The sequence below is a fragment of the Drosophila mojavensis genome, unplaced genomic scaffold (genome assembly GCF_018153725.1).
Source record: "Drosophila mojavensis isolate 15081-1352.22 unplaced genomic scaffold, ASM1815372v1 contig_151, whole genome shotgun sequence".
Taxonomy (NCBI): Eukaryota; Metazoa; Arthropoda; class Insecta; order Diptera; family Drosophilidae; genus Drosophila; species Drosophila mojavensis.
The window spans coordinates 1587169-1601565 of record NW_025318684.1 but is presented as its reverse complement, the minus strand read 5'-3'; the positions used below and the strand labels follow the sequence as shown (position 1 = coordinate 1601565).

General features: G+C 39.3%; 1 protein-coding gene across 6 annotated transcripts in view; it reads right to left on the bottom strand.

Annotated features, from left to right (window-relative positions):
- The window catches only part of LOC6585847 (fibulin-1), a 157017-nt gene that overhangs the window by 123676 nt on the left and 18944 nt on the right, over positions 1 to 14397 (bottom strand). For all 6 annotated transcript variants that reach the window (XM_044007155.1, XM_044007158.1, XM_044007157.1 and 3 more), the window contains exons 5-7: positions 498 to 770; positions 327 to 409; positions 201 to 258 (exon numbers count right to left, since the gene is read on the bottom strand). In XM_044007155.1, coding sequence (XP_043863090.1) covers positions 201 to 258; positions 327 to 409; positions 498 to 770 — 414 coding nt within the window. The remainder of the gene's footprint in view (positions 1 to 200; positions 259 to 326; positions 410 to 497; positions 771 to 14397) is intronic.

Below are 14397 nucleotides of genomic sequence, written 5' to 3'. Positions count from 1 at the left end.
AAAGTTATTAAACAATCAAGTTACATACCATAATTTCCCATTTTCAATGGGTTCAGGGTATCAATATACTTTAGATATGGATAACTGTTGTTACCTATATATATCGAAAAGCTTAACTAGCTTTTAACTGTCAATGAGTATATGCATTTGATTGCATCAGACTGCATTTTTCCTTATTCTTAGTAAATATTTTTACTTACCATCACAATTTCCAGTACCAGCATTCAATGTATATCCCGTGCCACAAGATGTCCAACGCTATGAAATTTTTATAAAAGTATTTTTAATTGGGTGTTTTAATGGAAACGAAAAACAAATTGAAGTACCGTGCATATATATGACCCGATCGTGTTATCGCATCTTTGAGTTGGGAGGCAGTTGTGATTGTTAATTGAGCATTCATTTATATCTGAAGTAAGTGTAAGAACGGATGGTGTTTAGCGTTTGACAGCTACATATATGATTCATATTAAGGGATAAGCTCGAAAAATACTAACCAACGCATTTGTTCTGCGTTACATCCAAACTATAACCAGGCAGGCAGTTGCAGTGGTAATTGCCCACAGTGTTCTTGCATTCCTGGTGCAAATCGTTTCTGCAAGAATTGGTCGTACTTTGAGCACACTCATCAATATCAATGCAGCTGCCATTTTTTAAAAGAAAGCCTGTGCCACATGTTTCACTGCTAATGAGATTACAGTCGTATCCTCCTGGATAATTTGAGCATTTATATCCTTTCTCACATGGCGACTGGATGCACTCATCATCGTCTATTCGATATATTGTAATAGTCGTAGGGGTTTCAAATGATGTGCCGAAAAATAAAGCAAGAAAATATGATTTAAAACAAAAACAATTAAGAAAGCTATAGTCGAGACTGCTCGACTACGAGATCCCCTGAACCCTTCGAGCAATAGCTATTTCATTCATTTTTCGCGTCTTTATACTTACACAAGAGACACGCACACACACACACACAAGCACCCACGCCTACACACACCTGGGCTGCAGTGTGCGCTTACGATGAGAAATTAATTGTTTTTTGTGGACATACGATCTTCGTGAAACTTTCAGATTATGATTATAACATAGATATACATGTATTTGCCAACGCAACAGGTCTCTAGTATTTGAAATACGCCTTTTACAAATGTGAGGGTGAGGGGGTGAATTAGGGATGGGGGTAAATTTTCACAAAAATCGAAATTGTAGAAAATAAGTCTACATTTAAAATTTGGAAACTCTAGCTCCAAATGTGTAGGAGATATAATCACAAACAACAGAACACATAGACCGGACAAGTAGTGTAAAGCGTTTTGCACACTTTATTTCGGGAGTTATCTCCCAGACCACTTCGTATTTGCTCGGCTCTTCACTTTTAGGTTCGGGCTACGAAAATATGGGAACACAAAATCATCTCTCTTCATGCGCTCGGTCGAGATGGCCAAATGTTGAATAAAAGATGCGTTTATGCTCAATTTTTGTTCTTGCTCTCTCGCTCTCTCTGCTCTCTGCTCTGTCAAATATGTATATGTATATATGAATATGAGCACAAGCGGTAGCGTATACCGAACTCTTCAAACCGTTTGCCAAGCTCGTACAAAACATTTGCGTTTTCGTTATGAAAGCGTTGCACAGTTGGACCTCTGCCGGAAGGGCGTGGCAAAGTCATAATCACCGCTTTTGGATTTTTAGATCTCATTCGATTGGAAATTAACCATAAGGTCAGATTCCAAATTGATTTTTGAAAACAGGTGAATTTTAAGGGTAGTTATGACTCATCAAAGTTGGATAAATTTGCAAACTGAAACAAAACCTCGAAATCTTGTAAAAAATGTTGCACTTTGTGACCAAACTCAAGCATATATATACACATATATAAGTTCGAATTGTTGATTTATTGGTATCGTTGGAAAGATTGGTTTCCCATCAAAATAAAAGAAGAATGATGTTATTCTGTGTATTAGTTTAGGAGATAGATTCATTTTAGGTAACGTCCAAATTTTGCCTTTTTTTTACGGTGGATTAAATGTATTTGATTTTCTTCGATTTTCGAACTTTGGTTTATATACACGTGTTAAGAAAAGTATCCTCTACAATATTCATAAAAAAATTGGCTGCAGAAATCTGCCCGATTGGTTTTCTATAGCAAGAAACTAACCCATAATCAGCATAACAACGTACAAAATGTACTAAAAGAGGTAAAATTTTTATGCAGCTGCATGCAGTAGGTAGAAATGCCGACGGCAAATCAAAGGGTTTCGGTTTTTTGACAAAAAAAATTTTTTTTTTATTTTGTACTGTTTTTTTGTTTAAATAGTCATACATACTGTAAATAATTGAGATAAAATCATTTTCCACAACAAATATTTAAGTTTATCATAAAAATTCATAAATTTTTGGTATAAAATTACATTTTCATCTTTAAGGTAAAACTGTGAAGCCACCTTTTAACGCATCATCTTGTGCTTAGATTCATTTTAAAGATTAAAGAATGCTCTGTCGAATGCTTTTTAAATTTTTGAATATGTATATTGCTTGGTTCAAAGTTATGATTTTTGTAACGCAAATGAGCAAAGGTCCAACTGTGCGTTGGTGCGCATAAAGAAAATGTTTTCGCGATGAACATGCACATGCAGACTCTACCTTGCTATATGTACTATGAGCATTTGTATGCCTGTGTGCGAAGCTCTTGCAGCCTGTAGCAATTTTACAGCCCAGCATTTGCATACATTACATATGTATGTATATACATTTGATTGTGCGTACGCATGGGCTGCGATGCTCACAATTATACAAGTGATATATAAGCACTTGTATGCCTATGTGCCTTTACATGTGCGTGTGTGTATGTACATGTGTGTGTATGCATGGGACATGAGCATTGACCTACCTCAACTTAGAATGGTGTGAACGATTTTGGGCTCGAATTGCAGAATCGCGTTTATACTTAAGTACCTATTATTATACCCTGAACCCATTGAAAATGGGAAATCAGGACATAATGGTTTTGTTAAAAGTATGTAACAGGCAGAAGGAGGCGTGGCAGACCCCACAAAGTATATATATTCTTGATCAGGGCGACGAGCTGAGTCGATTTGGCCCTGTCCGTCTGTCTGTCCGTCCGTCCGTCCGTATGTATGAACGCGTCGATCTTAGAAGAGCTAGAGACTTGAAATTTTTTTCCTAGGTCCGTGTATATCACGCGCATATCAAGTTTTTCTCTATGTATCGATAACTACTTCCGATATTTTATTATCGATTAAAAATCTTATAGAAAGCTAGTTATTTAATTATATCTCCTACACCTTTAAAGCTAGAGCTTCCAAATTTTAAATGTAGACTTATATGTATTTGATATAATTTCGATTTTTGTTGGAATTTACCCCCCACCTTTATATCCACCTTCTCACCCTCACCTTTGTAAAAGGCGTATTTCAAGTACTAGAGACGTGTGCTTTGAAATGTACACACATTTGAATATTATGATTATGTTCTGAAAGTTTCATTTAGATTGTACGTCTAGAAATTAAAATATTCAACAAATAACTCCTTATAATGTTGCCCACATTGCAGCGCAGCCCAAGCGCAGTCGCTGCTTACTGCGCAGTTAGCAGAGCGCGTTCTAATACGTGGATGTGTATGCATGTGTGCCGAAAAGAAGTGCAGAGTGTTTAGAATATCAGATTAGAGGGTTCAGGGTATCTCCTAGTCGAGAAGTCTCGACTAGAGTCTTCTTACTTGTTTTGTATCTATTATCGTGAGCTTGCCTATCGAAGTCATTAATTAATAAAAGCAATTGTTTCAAATAGGAATCTGTTTAATATTATATCATAAATTTAATAAATATAAATATAGAAAACTTAAAACTTGATATAAAAACAAGTAAGAACGTTGCAGTCGGGCGATACCGATTGCAGAAGACTCATTCACAGCCTAAACGCTGTCAATCAGAGTATATAGTGCAATTTTCAAGTCTAGTACGCATCAAAAAACACGTCCTGATGCCATTAAAATTGGAAAATCATCGATAGCTACTGCATTCAAATTACATACATATATAATTTATACAATTTTGATTTTTATTATACAGTGCCTATCATAATTATAGCCCACTTTTAATCCACTTAAACGAATCGGCTGAGAATTTTTCCAAAATGGAATATTTCCTCAAAATCTTCAAAAATGAGTAGTTCAATATTTCAACTATGAATGGCAAAAAACTTTTTCACTTAAAATTAACGATTTAATAACGATTTCTTAAAAAGAAATAAAAAACAAAGAAAAACAGCACCATTTGCTGTATCAAAATTATAGCCCGTAGTCATATTTTGGTAAAAAAAAAATCCTAATTCGTTGCGTTTTGATGGAAAAACTAATGTCAATTCTTGGTCTGGCCTCCATTTGCCTTAGTTAACTCAAAAATTCTCTTCCTCATTGAAACCACTAAATTTAATAAAAGGTCCTTTTCGAAACTTTGTCATTCATTTAGAATTTGCGTTTTAAGATATCCAACTGTCTCCAATTGGCGATTTTTGGTATACACTTCTTGTTAGTATACACGTCTTTTTAGATTATCCCAGACATTTTCTATCGGGTTGAGATCTGCTGGCCAGTCAAGGACATAAACATGAAATTCCTCCAAACACTACTTTGTACGTCTGCACACATGGATTCTGGCATTATCCTGTTGGAAAACCATTGGTTTCTCACGTAATTCCCTTAAATATGGAATGAGACTACTATCCAGAGTCTGAAAATACTCTTCACTGTTCATTCGGCTCGTTACAAACTTCAATTCACAGGTAGCAAATGAAACAAGTAAGAAAGCTCTAGTCGAGACTACTCGACTACGAGATCCCCTGAACCCTTGGAGTAATAGCTATTTCAATAATATTTCGCGTCTTTCAGCTTACACAAGAAACACGCACACACACACACACACACACACACATACACAAACAATTACATACATATACACACACAAGCATAAACACGCATGGGCGGCAGTGAGCGCTTACTATGAGAACTTAATTGCTTAATAACTTTTTTGTGGACGTACGATCTTCATGAAACTTTCAGATTATGATTATGACATGGATATGCATGTAATTGCCAAAGCACAAGTCTCTAGTATTTGAAATACGCTTTTTACAAAAGTGTGGGTGAGGGGGTGAATTTAAGGGTGGGGGTAAATTTTAACAAAAACCGAAATTGTATAAATTGCATATAAGCATACATTAAAAATTTGGAGACTCTAGCAATAAAGGTGTAGAAGATATAATTTTATAACTGGTTTTCGATAAGGTTTTTTATCGATAAAAAAAGATCGGGATGAGTTATCGATTTTTAATGATAAACTTGATATGCGCGCTGTAATTACGAACATTTTAAAAAAAATTTGAAGTCTCTAGCTCTTATATCTTCTGAAATCGACGCGTTCATACATACGGACAGACGGACAGACGGACAGACAGACGGACAGGGCCAAATCAACTCAGCTCGTCGCCCTGATCAAGAATATATATACTTTGTGGGGTCTGCCACGCCTCCTTCTGCCTGTTACATACATTTCAACAAAACCATTATACCCTGATTTCCCATTAAAAATGGGTTCAGGGTATAAAAAATGTACCCCAAATCATGACGGAGCCACCTCCAAAGTCTGTCTTTGAAAAAACATAGGATCCTTCCTCAAATGATGCTAATAAGTATCAAACCCATCAGGATCATCCAGGTTAAACTTCTTCCCATCAGAAAATATGACCTGCTAGGGTAAAAATTTATAAATATACTGTAAGCCAAAAGACGATGATTCAATCAGATCGGTCGCAGTACGTCTTTCGGCAAAATCAAGTCGAGCAACCTTAAGGCGACTTAGCAACTTGGGTGGTTTGGTCAGTTTAGGCCTATTTATGATTCCTGAGCTCTTAAGTACTCGCCAAACAGTCATCGCTGATATAGATTCGCCCACATGTGAGGCCAAAGCTGTACAAACGGTTGAGCTGTTGCTTTCTTCATAATTTTGCGTTTATCGTGCGCAATTAGTAACGGTTTTCGCCCAGTACGTTTTCCTGATCCTTATTCTTCGGGGTTATCCAAAAAAATTTTAATTACACTTTGACTTATTTTCAAAATTCGTAAAATTCTCGAAATAGACTCTCCCGACTCGAAAAACTATCTAAATTTACTTAATTGCAATGTCTGTAAAGCCAAAAGTCTGTTCCGCACTTAATAAACTAAAATTTGCGACAGTGGGCTATAATTATGATACACAAAAATGCTAGCACAGAGCAAAAGTTAACGATTCTTTCTTAGTTTTCCATAAATTGAACAAAAGTTTTGACAAAATCTATTGAACATGCTCCAGTCTATAAAGTGCTGTAAAATTTATTTTTGAAAAACCTTAAAAATGTTGTTAAAACTGGCTCAAAGCTTAAGTTACTGGGTGGGCTATAATTATGATAAGCACTTTATATTTATATCCATATATTGGATACCGGCTTCAAGCTAGCAGCAGATCAGCGCGATTTTACTATACATGTGCACACACTCATCGTCTATTCTATGCGTACAGACAGAAGCCCGCCTTTTCTCACATTCCTAGAATTTCTATGGATTTCTGGACTTTCTAGCCGTAGTTTTGTTTAATGACGCTCTCTTATTAAGCTATTCTATTTTAGCAACTGACTGCTCGAGCAAAGCAGTGGCGCGGGTGCTAAGAGGGACGCAAGTAATATTAGAGTAGGGGAGGTTCGAACCTCTACTATGTTATTTTTTTTCATACATATTTCGTTTTTTATAAAATAGATATTTTATTGGGAAAGTGCGAGCTTGACTGAATGGCACTTAATACTTTTCATTTTCTTAAGCTAGGTACATACGATGCAAACAATTTGCAGCAAGTTGATTGCTGCAATCAAATTTCACGTTTGAACACGAGTGCAAACATTTTGCTGCAAACAAAAAAATAGCAATAACTGTTTGCGGCAACTTTTTTTGGCTTGTCGTCTAAATACAGAATTTTAACGTTAACTTGGTTGCGTCAGTTGTTGCTTGTTTGCATGTGCTGTTTGCTTTCAGCCGCATTATTGCAGCAAGCAAAGCAAAATGTGGGTCCGCGAGAAAACGATTGAATTAATTGAATTGTACGAGAATTTTTGAGTTTTGTGGGATGTTTCGTCAGCAGATTTTAAAAATAAGTATAAAAAACAAAACGCCTAATGCGAAATTGCTGAAAAAATGTACTTTTTCTAATATAAAATTGAAACCACTGAGTGACATGCGAAAATTTTAACAGATTTTTTCATCGCCATATTGTAGCTCTTTTAAAAGGTTCTGATGCACTCCTTTTTCATCTCATTTAGAAATCCACTCTTTCACCCAACCCTTTTTTTTTTTTTGGCAGACTTTGATCTTCTCATTTTTTTTCGTTTTATCAAAATTGCTAATATAGCAACAGGAGCAACTCTCGATTTTTGTGCCGACATAATATAAACACTTCGTTATTCCTTGTATTTTTCAATTCAACTGAACTTGCAAATGAGTGTCACTTGCAAGCAGTGTAAACAAAAACAAACAAGTAAGATAGCTCTAGTCGAGAGCGCCCGACTACGAGATACCCTGAACCCATCGAGCAATAGCTATTTCTATCATTTATCGCGTATTTCTGCTTACATAAGACACACACACGGACACACACACACGCTTACACACACAGGCATATACACACAAATCATGCGCACACACACACACACACGCGCACACACGGAGTTCGAGTTGCGTTTTCGTGGAGTACGGTCGACGTCATCGTGATCCATCGTGGATCTGGGTTTTTCCCTGTGAAAGTGGAAAGAACTGTAGACAACGTGGTTGCTGTGGGCGCGACGCACCCAGCGACGGCAAAAACTATCAGACTTACTTCGCGGCGGTCTCGCGGAGTACCCCAGTGGTACAGTCCGGTGGTGCAAGAGAGGGCAGCAATAGCGTCACTGTTTTTGGCGTCAGGGCTTTCCTCTTTCCCTTTCTTTTTTTTAGCGCGAAAAGATTTGTCACATTTGTGCAAATAATAAAAAATCAAGTGCATTCACTCTAACAGCTGTTAGTAGTGCTGGAAATTGCAGCGGACAATCAGCTGCTCACTAACTTTGGTGAGTTGCTAAGTCTCAGCAAAGACAGCAACCTAGCTGCTGGTGTGAGGTAGCAAGTATTAAAAGTAGTGCATACTTTCGGGCTCTCGCTGTAGTTAAGTTGAGTTTAAGTTACTGCGGTCTCTAAGCTCAAATTATATTAGTAGGCAGTGCCCACTACAGGCTTTACGCCGTGGTAGTCGGAGCAATATGGAGGCCATGATGGAGGAGGAGCTGCAAGCTTTCGCGCGCCGTTCCTTGTTGTAGCGATCGTCGCAGCAACAACAGAGGGCGTTGCCGCAGCCGTTGACATCCAGTCAGCCCCCAATGGTTGAGTGCCAGGCACCCAAATTACTAAAAGAAGCGTTAGCTCAAATAGGAGTTACCTTAGATGGCTTGTCTGCCTTATTCGGGGGTCAGCGTCGTATTAATGCACTAATGAAAGAGGAGCTGGCTAGGCCGGCAGCTGGAGAGTCGTTAAAGGACGCAAGCCCATGCAAAAACGACACAGAAGTGACGCAATCGCGATTTCAGGCGTGGGTGGTTGCAGCTTTGCGGACATGTTTCGTGTAGTCAAGACCGACCCAAATTTAAAGCATCTAAGCGGCGACGTTCCTTCGGCGACGTTTCTTCATTAGGAAGACAACTAAGGGGGACCTTTTGTTGCAACTGAGCAGAAAGCCGGAGCATAGCGCTGAGGCCCTTCACGAAGCTGTAGGCAAGGCCTTGGGTGACCGAGCGGTAGTTAAAACACTTTCCGAATCGGCTCAAATTGAGATTCGTGACCTAGATGAGTTAGTGAGCAAAGAGGAGATCTTGGAGTCAATTAGGGCGGAGTTGAAGGATAGCTCACTCCCCATTGAGGCTATAAAGTCGCTTAGACCGCAGCAAAGATCTACAGTTGCTCTTCCAATTGGAAAAGCTAAAACTCTGCTCGAGCTGTCAAAAATCAGAATTGGATGGGTTGTATGCCGTATCGGCGCCGTGGATCAGCCTAAACGCTTTTTCAAGTGCCTTGATTACGGTCATATGGCAGCAAACTGCGGCAGCGATTGTCACCTAAAGGGCGCCTGTTTCAGGTGTGGAGAGATGGGTCACAGTGCAAAAGCATGCACCAAGCCACCAAAATGTAGCCTCTGCATCCGGAAAGGTGAGACAGAGAGGTGAGGTAAGGTTCCTTCAGCTTAACATAAATCATTGTGTTGCTGCCCAAGATATTCTAGAGCAGACCATAAGGGGAAAATGTATAGACGTAGCATTTCTCAGTGAGCCTCACCACTGTAGAACTAGCTGCCCTAGGACATGGGCATCAGATGCTAATGGCAATGCGGTGTTGTGGGTATGTGGCAATACAACGAATGTTCTTTCGAATGTTAAGTCATTTAATGGGTTCGTACGTGGCCAATACGGTAGCCTATGGCTCTACAGCTGCTACCTGGCCCCCAGCATGCAGCTCACTTCTGTTCACAATAGGTGAGCCACCTGCCAGGGCGTCAACCTTGTGGAGGGAATCGTATCGGCTGGATACTTTTGATCCCGCGGCACGGGACGAAGCAATACTGCATCATCGCGACCCTGGACGTTAAGAACGCCTTCAACACAGCTAGTTGGGATATGATACTGTGTCAGCTGGAGGCTCAGTGCTGGGGCCTCTCCTATGGAATATCATGTACGACGGCGTACTGCGCTTGGAAGTACCAGCAGGTGCGCACACCATTGGCTTTGCTGATGATGTAGCTGTCGTCGCCATAGGCAAGGAGCTTAAAGATAAAGAGGATATGTGCAGCGAAAGTATCAATCACATACGAAGCTGGTTGACAGGAGCTGGGCTCGAGCTTGCGGCACACAAGACGGAAGTCGTCCTAGTAAGCAGTCGCAAGAAAGTGGAGACTGCCAATATAAGGATAGGCAGCGTCAGTATCGCGTCAAAGAGGGCGATTAAGTATCTTGGCGTCATGTTAGACACAAGATTAACTTTCCGCGAGCACTTAGAATATGTGCATAAAAAGGCAGCTGATTCTTGTAGAGCTCTCTCAAGAATTATGCTTAACACGCGGGGACCTAAACAGCAACGACGACTTCTTCTAATGAGCGTCATTAGGTCTGTCATCCTCTATGCTGCGCCAATATGGTCAAGAGCGATGGCAACGCCGAGCTACAGCCGGGACATTTGCGCGATCTACAGGCTGAGCGCAATCAGAGTCAGATGCGCTTTCAGGATATCTCCGATGATGCGGCGCTTGTCATAGCCGGAATGGTGCCACTGGAGTACCTGGTCGCCGAAGTCGTGGAGCGGAATTCGCACGCGCCTGTGCGACTGAACGTTATCAGGGCGAACAGCATTGCACGATGTTAAAGGAAGTGGAATAGCTCAGCTAAAGGGCGGTGGACGCACAAGCTCATCCCGGAGCTCGAACCATGGGTTAACCGCAAACACGGCGAGGTTAACTCGTATCTTTCGCAGATCCTCTCGGGCCATGGATGCTTTCGGAGCTATTTGAAGCGCTTTGGTCACGAGGAAACAGACTAGTGCCCCTGGTGCGGGCGAGGGTATGTGGAAGACGCCAACCACATTCTTTTCGTATGTGGACGGTTCCTGGAGGAGAGGCGTCGTCTAGAAGAGGCACTGGGCCACTCCATCAGAGCGGACAACTTAGTCAACGCCATGCTGGAATCGGAGGAAGCTTGGGAACTAACAAGCACCTTCGCGGCCACAGTGATGATGGAGCTGCGCAGAGTCGAGCGAATGAGAAGACGAGCTGTACCAGGCTAAGGTAGCGCATAGTGCTTGCGAAGTAATGCTTTACGGCCGTCCCGCAAGCATTGCGCGCTATCCGAGCCACCAGTCAACTTGCAACTTGTAATATAATAAGATTGTCACTAAACGAATATCAGAAACACACACATACACACACACACGCACAGAGATACGCACACACGCATAAACACGCATTGGCTGCAGTGGTGGCTTACTATAGGAACCTCGTTGTTCAATAACTTTTCTTGTGGATGTACTTTCTTCATGAAACTTTCAGATTATGATTATAACATGGATATACATGTATTTGCCAAAGCACAAGTCCCTAGTATTTGAAATACGCCTTTTACAAATGTGATGGTGAGGGGGTGAATTAGGAGTGGGGGGTAAATTTTGACAAAAACCGAAATTGTATAAAATACATATAAGTATATATAAGCAAGTAAGAAAACTCTAGTCGAGAGTGCTCGACTAGATACTAACCTGAACCTAACAAATAAAAATGCCCATTTAGTATGTCTGAAATTTCAATTTCGATGTATTTAAAAATATAAATAAAATACCAAACTCATTTAATAAAATATAAAAATATTTTGAAACAATTAAATAAGTTAACATCAGTTGCATCGATCGGGATTCGAACCGCGACTTCTCGATCAAGCGTCATGCAGCTAACACACTAGGCCACCTCACTTCTGCAAGTGCCGCTGGCAAAACTCAAATAGATTCACTGCTGCAGCGCCATCTCCCAAAACTAAACGAAACTAACAGCTGATGTGATTCAACGAATGTTTGTAGAAGAAGTTTGAATGTATGTGTGCACACGCATACGATGCTGTTGTAGCTGCTGCACATGCGTTTGTTAATTGGCCAAATATTTGATTATTTTCTATTAATTTTAGACTGAACGGAATTTAATGAAGCTTTCAGCATATGGTCTACATATTATATTGAATATTTAAAAAAATGAAAAATCATTCACAATTACCTATAGTGGCATCTGACTTGAACTTGAATGTTTTTACTCGATAAAAACATAACGGGATGATTTATCGAATTTTAAAAGCAAACTCGACGTCCGCGCTGTATATACGGTCATTTTAAAAAAAATTTAAGTCTCTAGCTCTTATATCTTCGGAAATCGACGCGTTCAAACATACGGACAGACGGACAGACAGACAGACGGACAGGGCCAAATCAACTCAGCTCGTCGCCCTGATCAAGAATATATATACTTTGTGGGGTCTGCCACGCCTCCTTCTGCCTGTTACATACATTTCAACAAAACCATTATACCCTAGCAACATATATATATATATGAACAGGCATTTGCATATGCCAAGAAATATTTTACAGTTAGTCTTAAGATTCATTCCGAACAGAACAGAAGTTCTTATATTCAATAAAGCAAGAATTATAATATCCAAAGATATTAGCCGTGTTTTTACTGAACTATCACTCAACATATATAAACATCTAAAGACAGTTTTGTTGTGCTTGTGTATCTATAGATATATACAATATAGTGAAAGACTATAACTGGCGCAGCCGAATCCGAACAAGTCCGTTCTGTTTAACCAAAGTTAATTCGCATAAACAAAAAATAAATAAAACCGCAACAGTAAACTGATTCGTGAGTTAACAATTAACTCAACAAAGTGACAATTTTATGTACCCAAGGTACTCAAAGAACAAAAACATTATCCACAAATTCAAAGAAAATCGTATAATCGAAAATACAATTATGGAAGAAGAACTTCAAAATTTAAGAGGAGGCATACTCCAGCAAGAAGCAGCGCTAAACCTATTCCGACAACAATATGAACAAGAACAACAACAACCAAAACAGTGGTTGTCGAAGCAATTTCGCCAACTACGACAACTAGATGATGAACACATCATGTGTTGGCCTTCATTAGATCCGTTGAATTCCCCATGACGATATGCCAGGGAAACGAGCTGTTAATTCAATTCGGCACCAGCATCGTCGCCAACGAAAAGGTCTCGGGAGCAGCAGCAGATTACATCAGACAGTTGAGGATGGAACCAACTTGGGAGCAGATGAAGACGAAACTAATGGAGCAAATGCGGCCGAAGACGACTTACGAGGATGTGTTCGACAGATGCAGATTCATTAAAGTAAGTAGTTTAAGTTTAAGTAGTTTTAGCTGTTCTTAGAATTCGAAAAAGCAAAATGTGAAATAAATAAAATATACATGTTTGATGAACTAAAACCTACAATATACGAAAACGATAAAGTAGATACAGATTTGTTGAATATATTAATAAACAAAATAGACACCCCATTCAGAATTCATGTCGATCAAGGCATTTCTATGCATGCTCTACAAACAAAATATTAAAACATTAAAGCACTAGATGATCCCAGGGCTATATCACAGAGATATAGAAAAACAACTAACAACACTCACCAGAAGCAAAATAACGCTAACACCAATATTAACACAAGAATTAACACTAACACTAATACCAACACCACATACAACAGACCAAGTCAAAATAGCCAGCCCCCTAATAACAACCAGAACACTGGTCAAACAAATCAACAGCCAGATAACAGACCACAACCCAACCAAAACCAAAATCCTAGACCAAATTATAACAACAAAAACAATGGGTCAAGACAAACAAGAATGTCTCATATGAGCGTTGATACCCAAAGGAACGATTTCACTCCTATGGAAATCGGAACTTTGGAAGTAAATCAGGCAGAGGAAGTAAATTTTTTGATACCTTGCCTAGGGCAAAATTACCCATAATAGCATGGACAATAGGAAAGGAGGAAATCAGATGCTTAGTCGACACTGGTGCAACGACAAGCATCTTAAAATCAAAAGTTCTTGAACAACAGTACCCAAAAATTGAACTCACCAGACCTTGTTCTTATAAAACTCTTAACGGTGTTAACATTGTAAAATACGCCGTAACCACACCTTTCCCCAAAGAAATTCCCTACTTAGGAACACTTCAGTGGAAACTTATAGATTTCCCAAACGAAAATTTCTCAGCAATAATAGGGCAAAACTTTCTAAAAGCATTCAAAGCTCAAATCAATAATACTGAACGATACGTACAATTACTAAACAAGAAATTCTACTTTTTAGACTATGAATATCCAGAATCAATGCACAACGCTTGTGCTCTGCAACCTATAAACATAGATCATATACGAGAGGAACGCCTTGCGGAATCCGATGATCTATTTTTTCGGGAGGGGGACGTTTTATCAGCAACAAACCAAATCTCCCAGGAAATTATTACTACAGTGGATAGGCCCTTATATTCTAAAATATATAGATATCCCCAAATCCACGAAAAAGAAATAATTAGATAGATAAAAGAAATGCTTAAGCAGAATATTATAAAAGAAAGTAATTCCCCCTATAAAAGCCCCTTATGAATCGTTGAGAAAAAACTCGATAATTCAGGGTCAAAAAAGTTCAGAATTGTCATCGATTACCGCAAATTGAATGAATTTACGGTCGACGA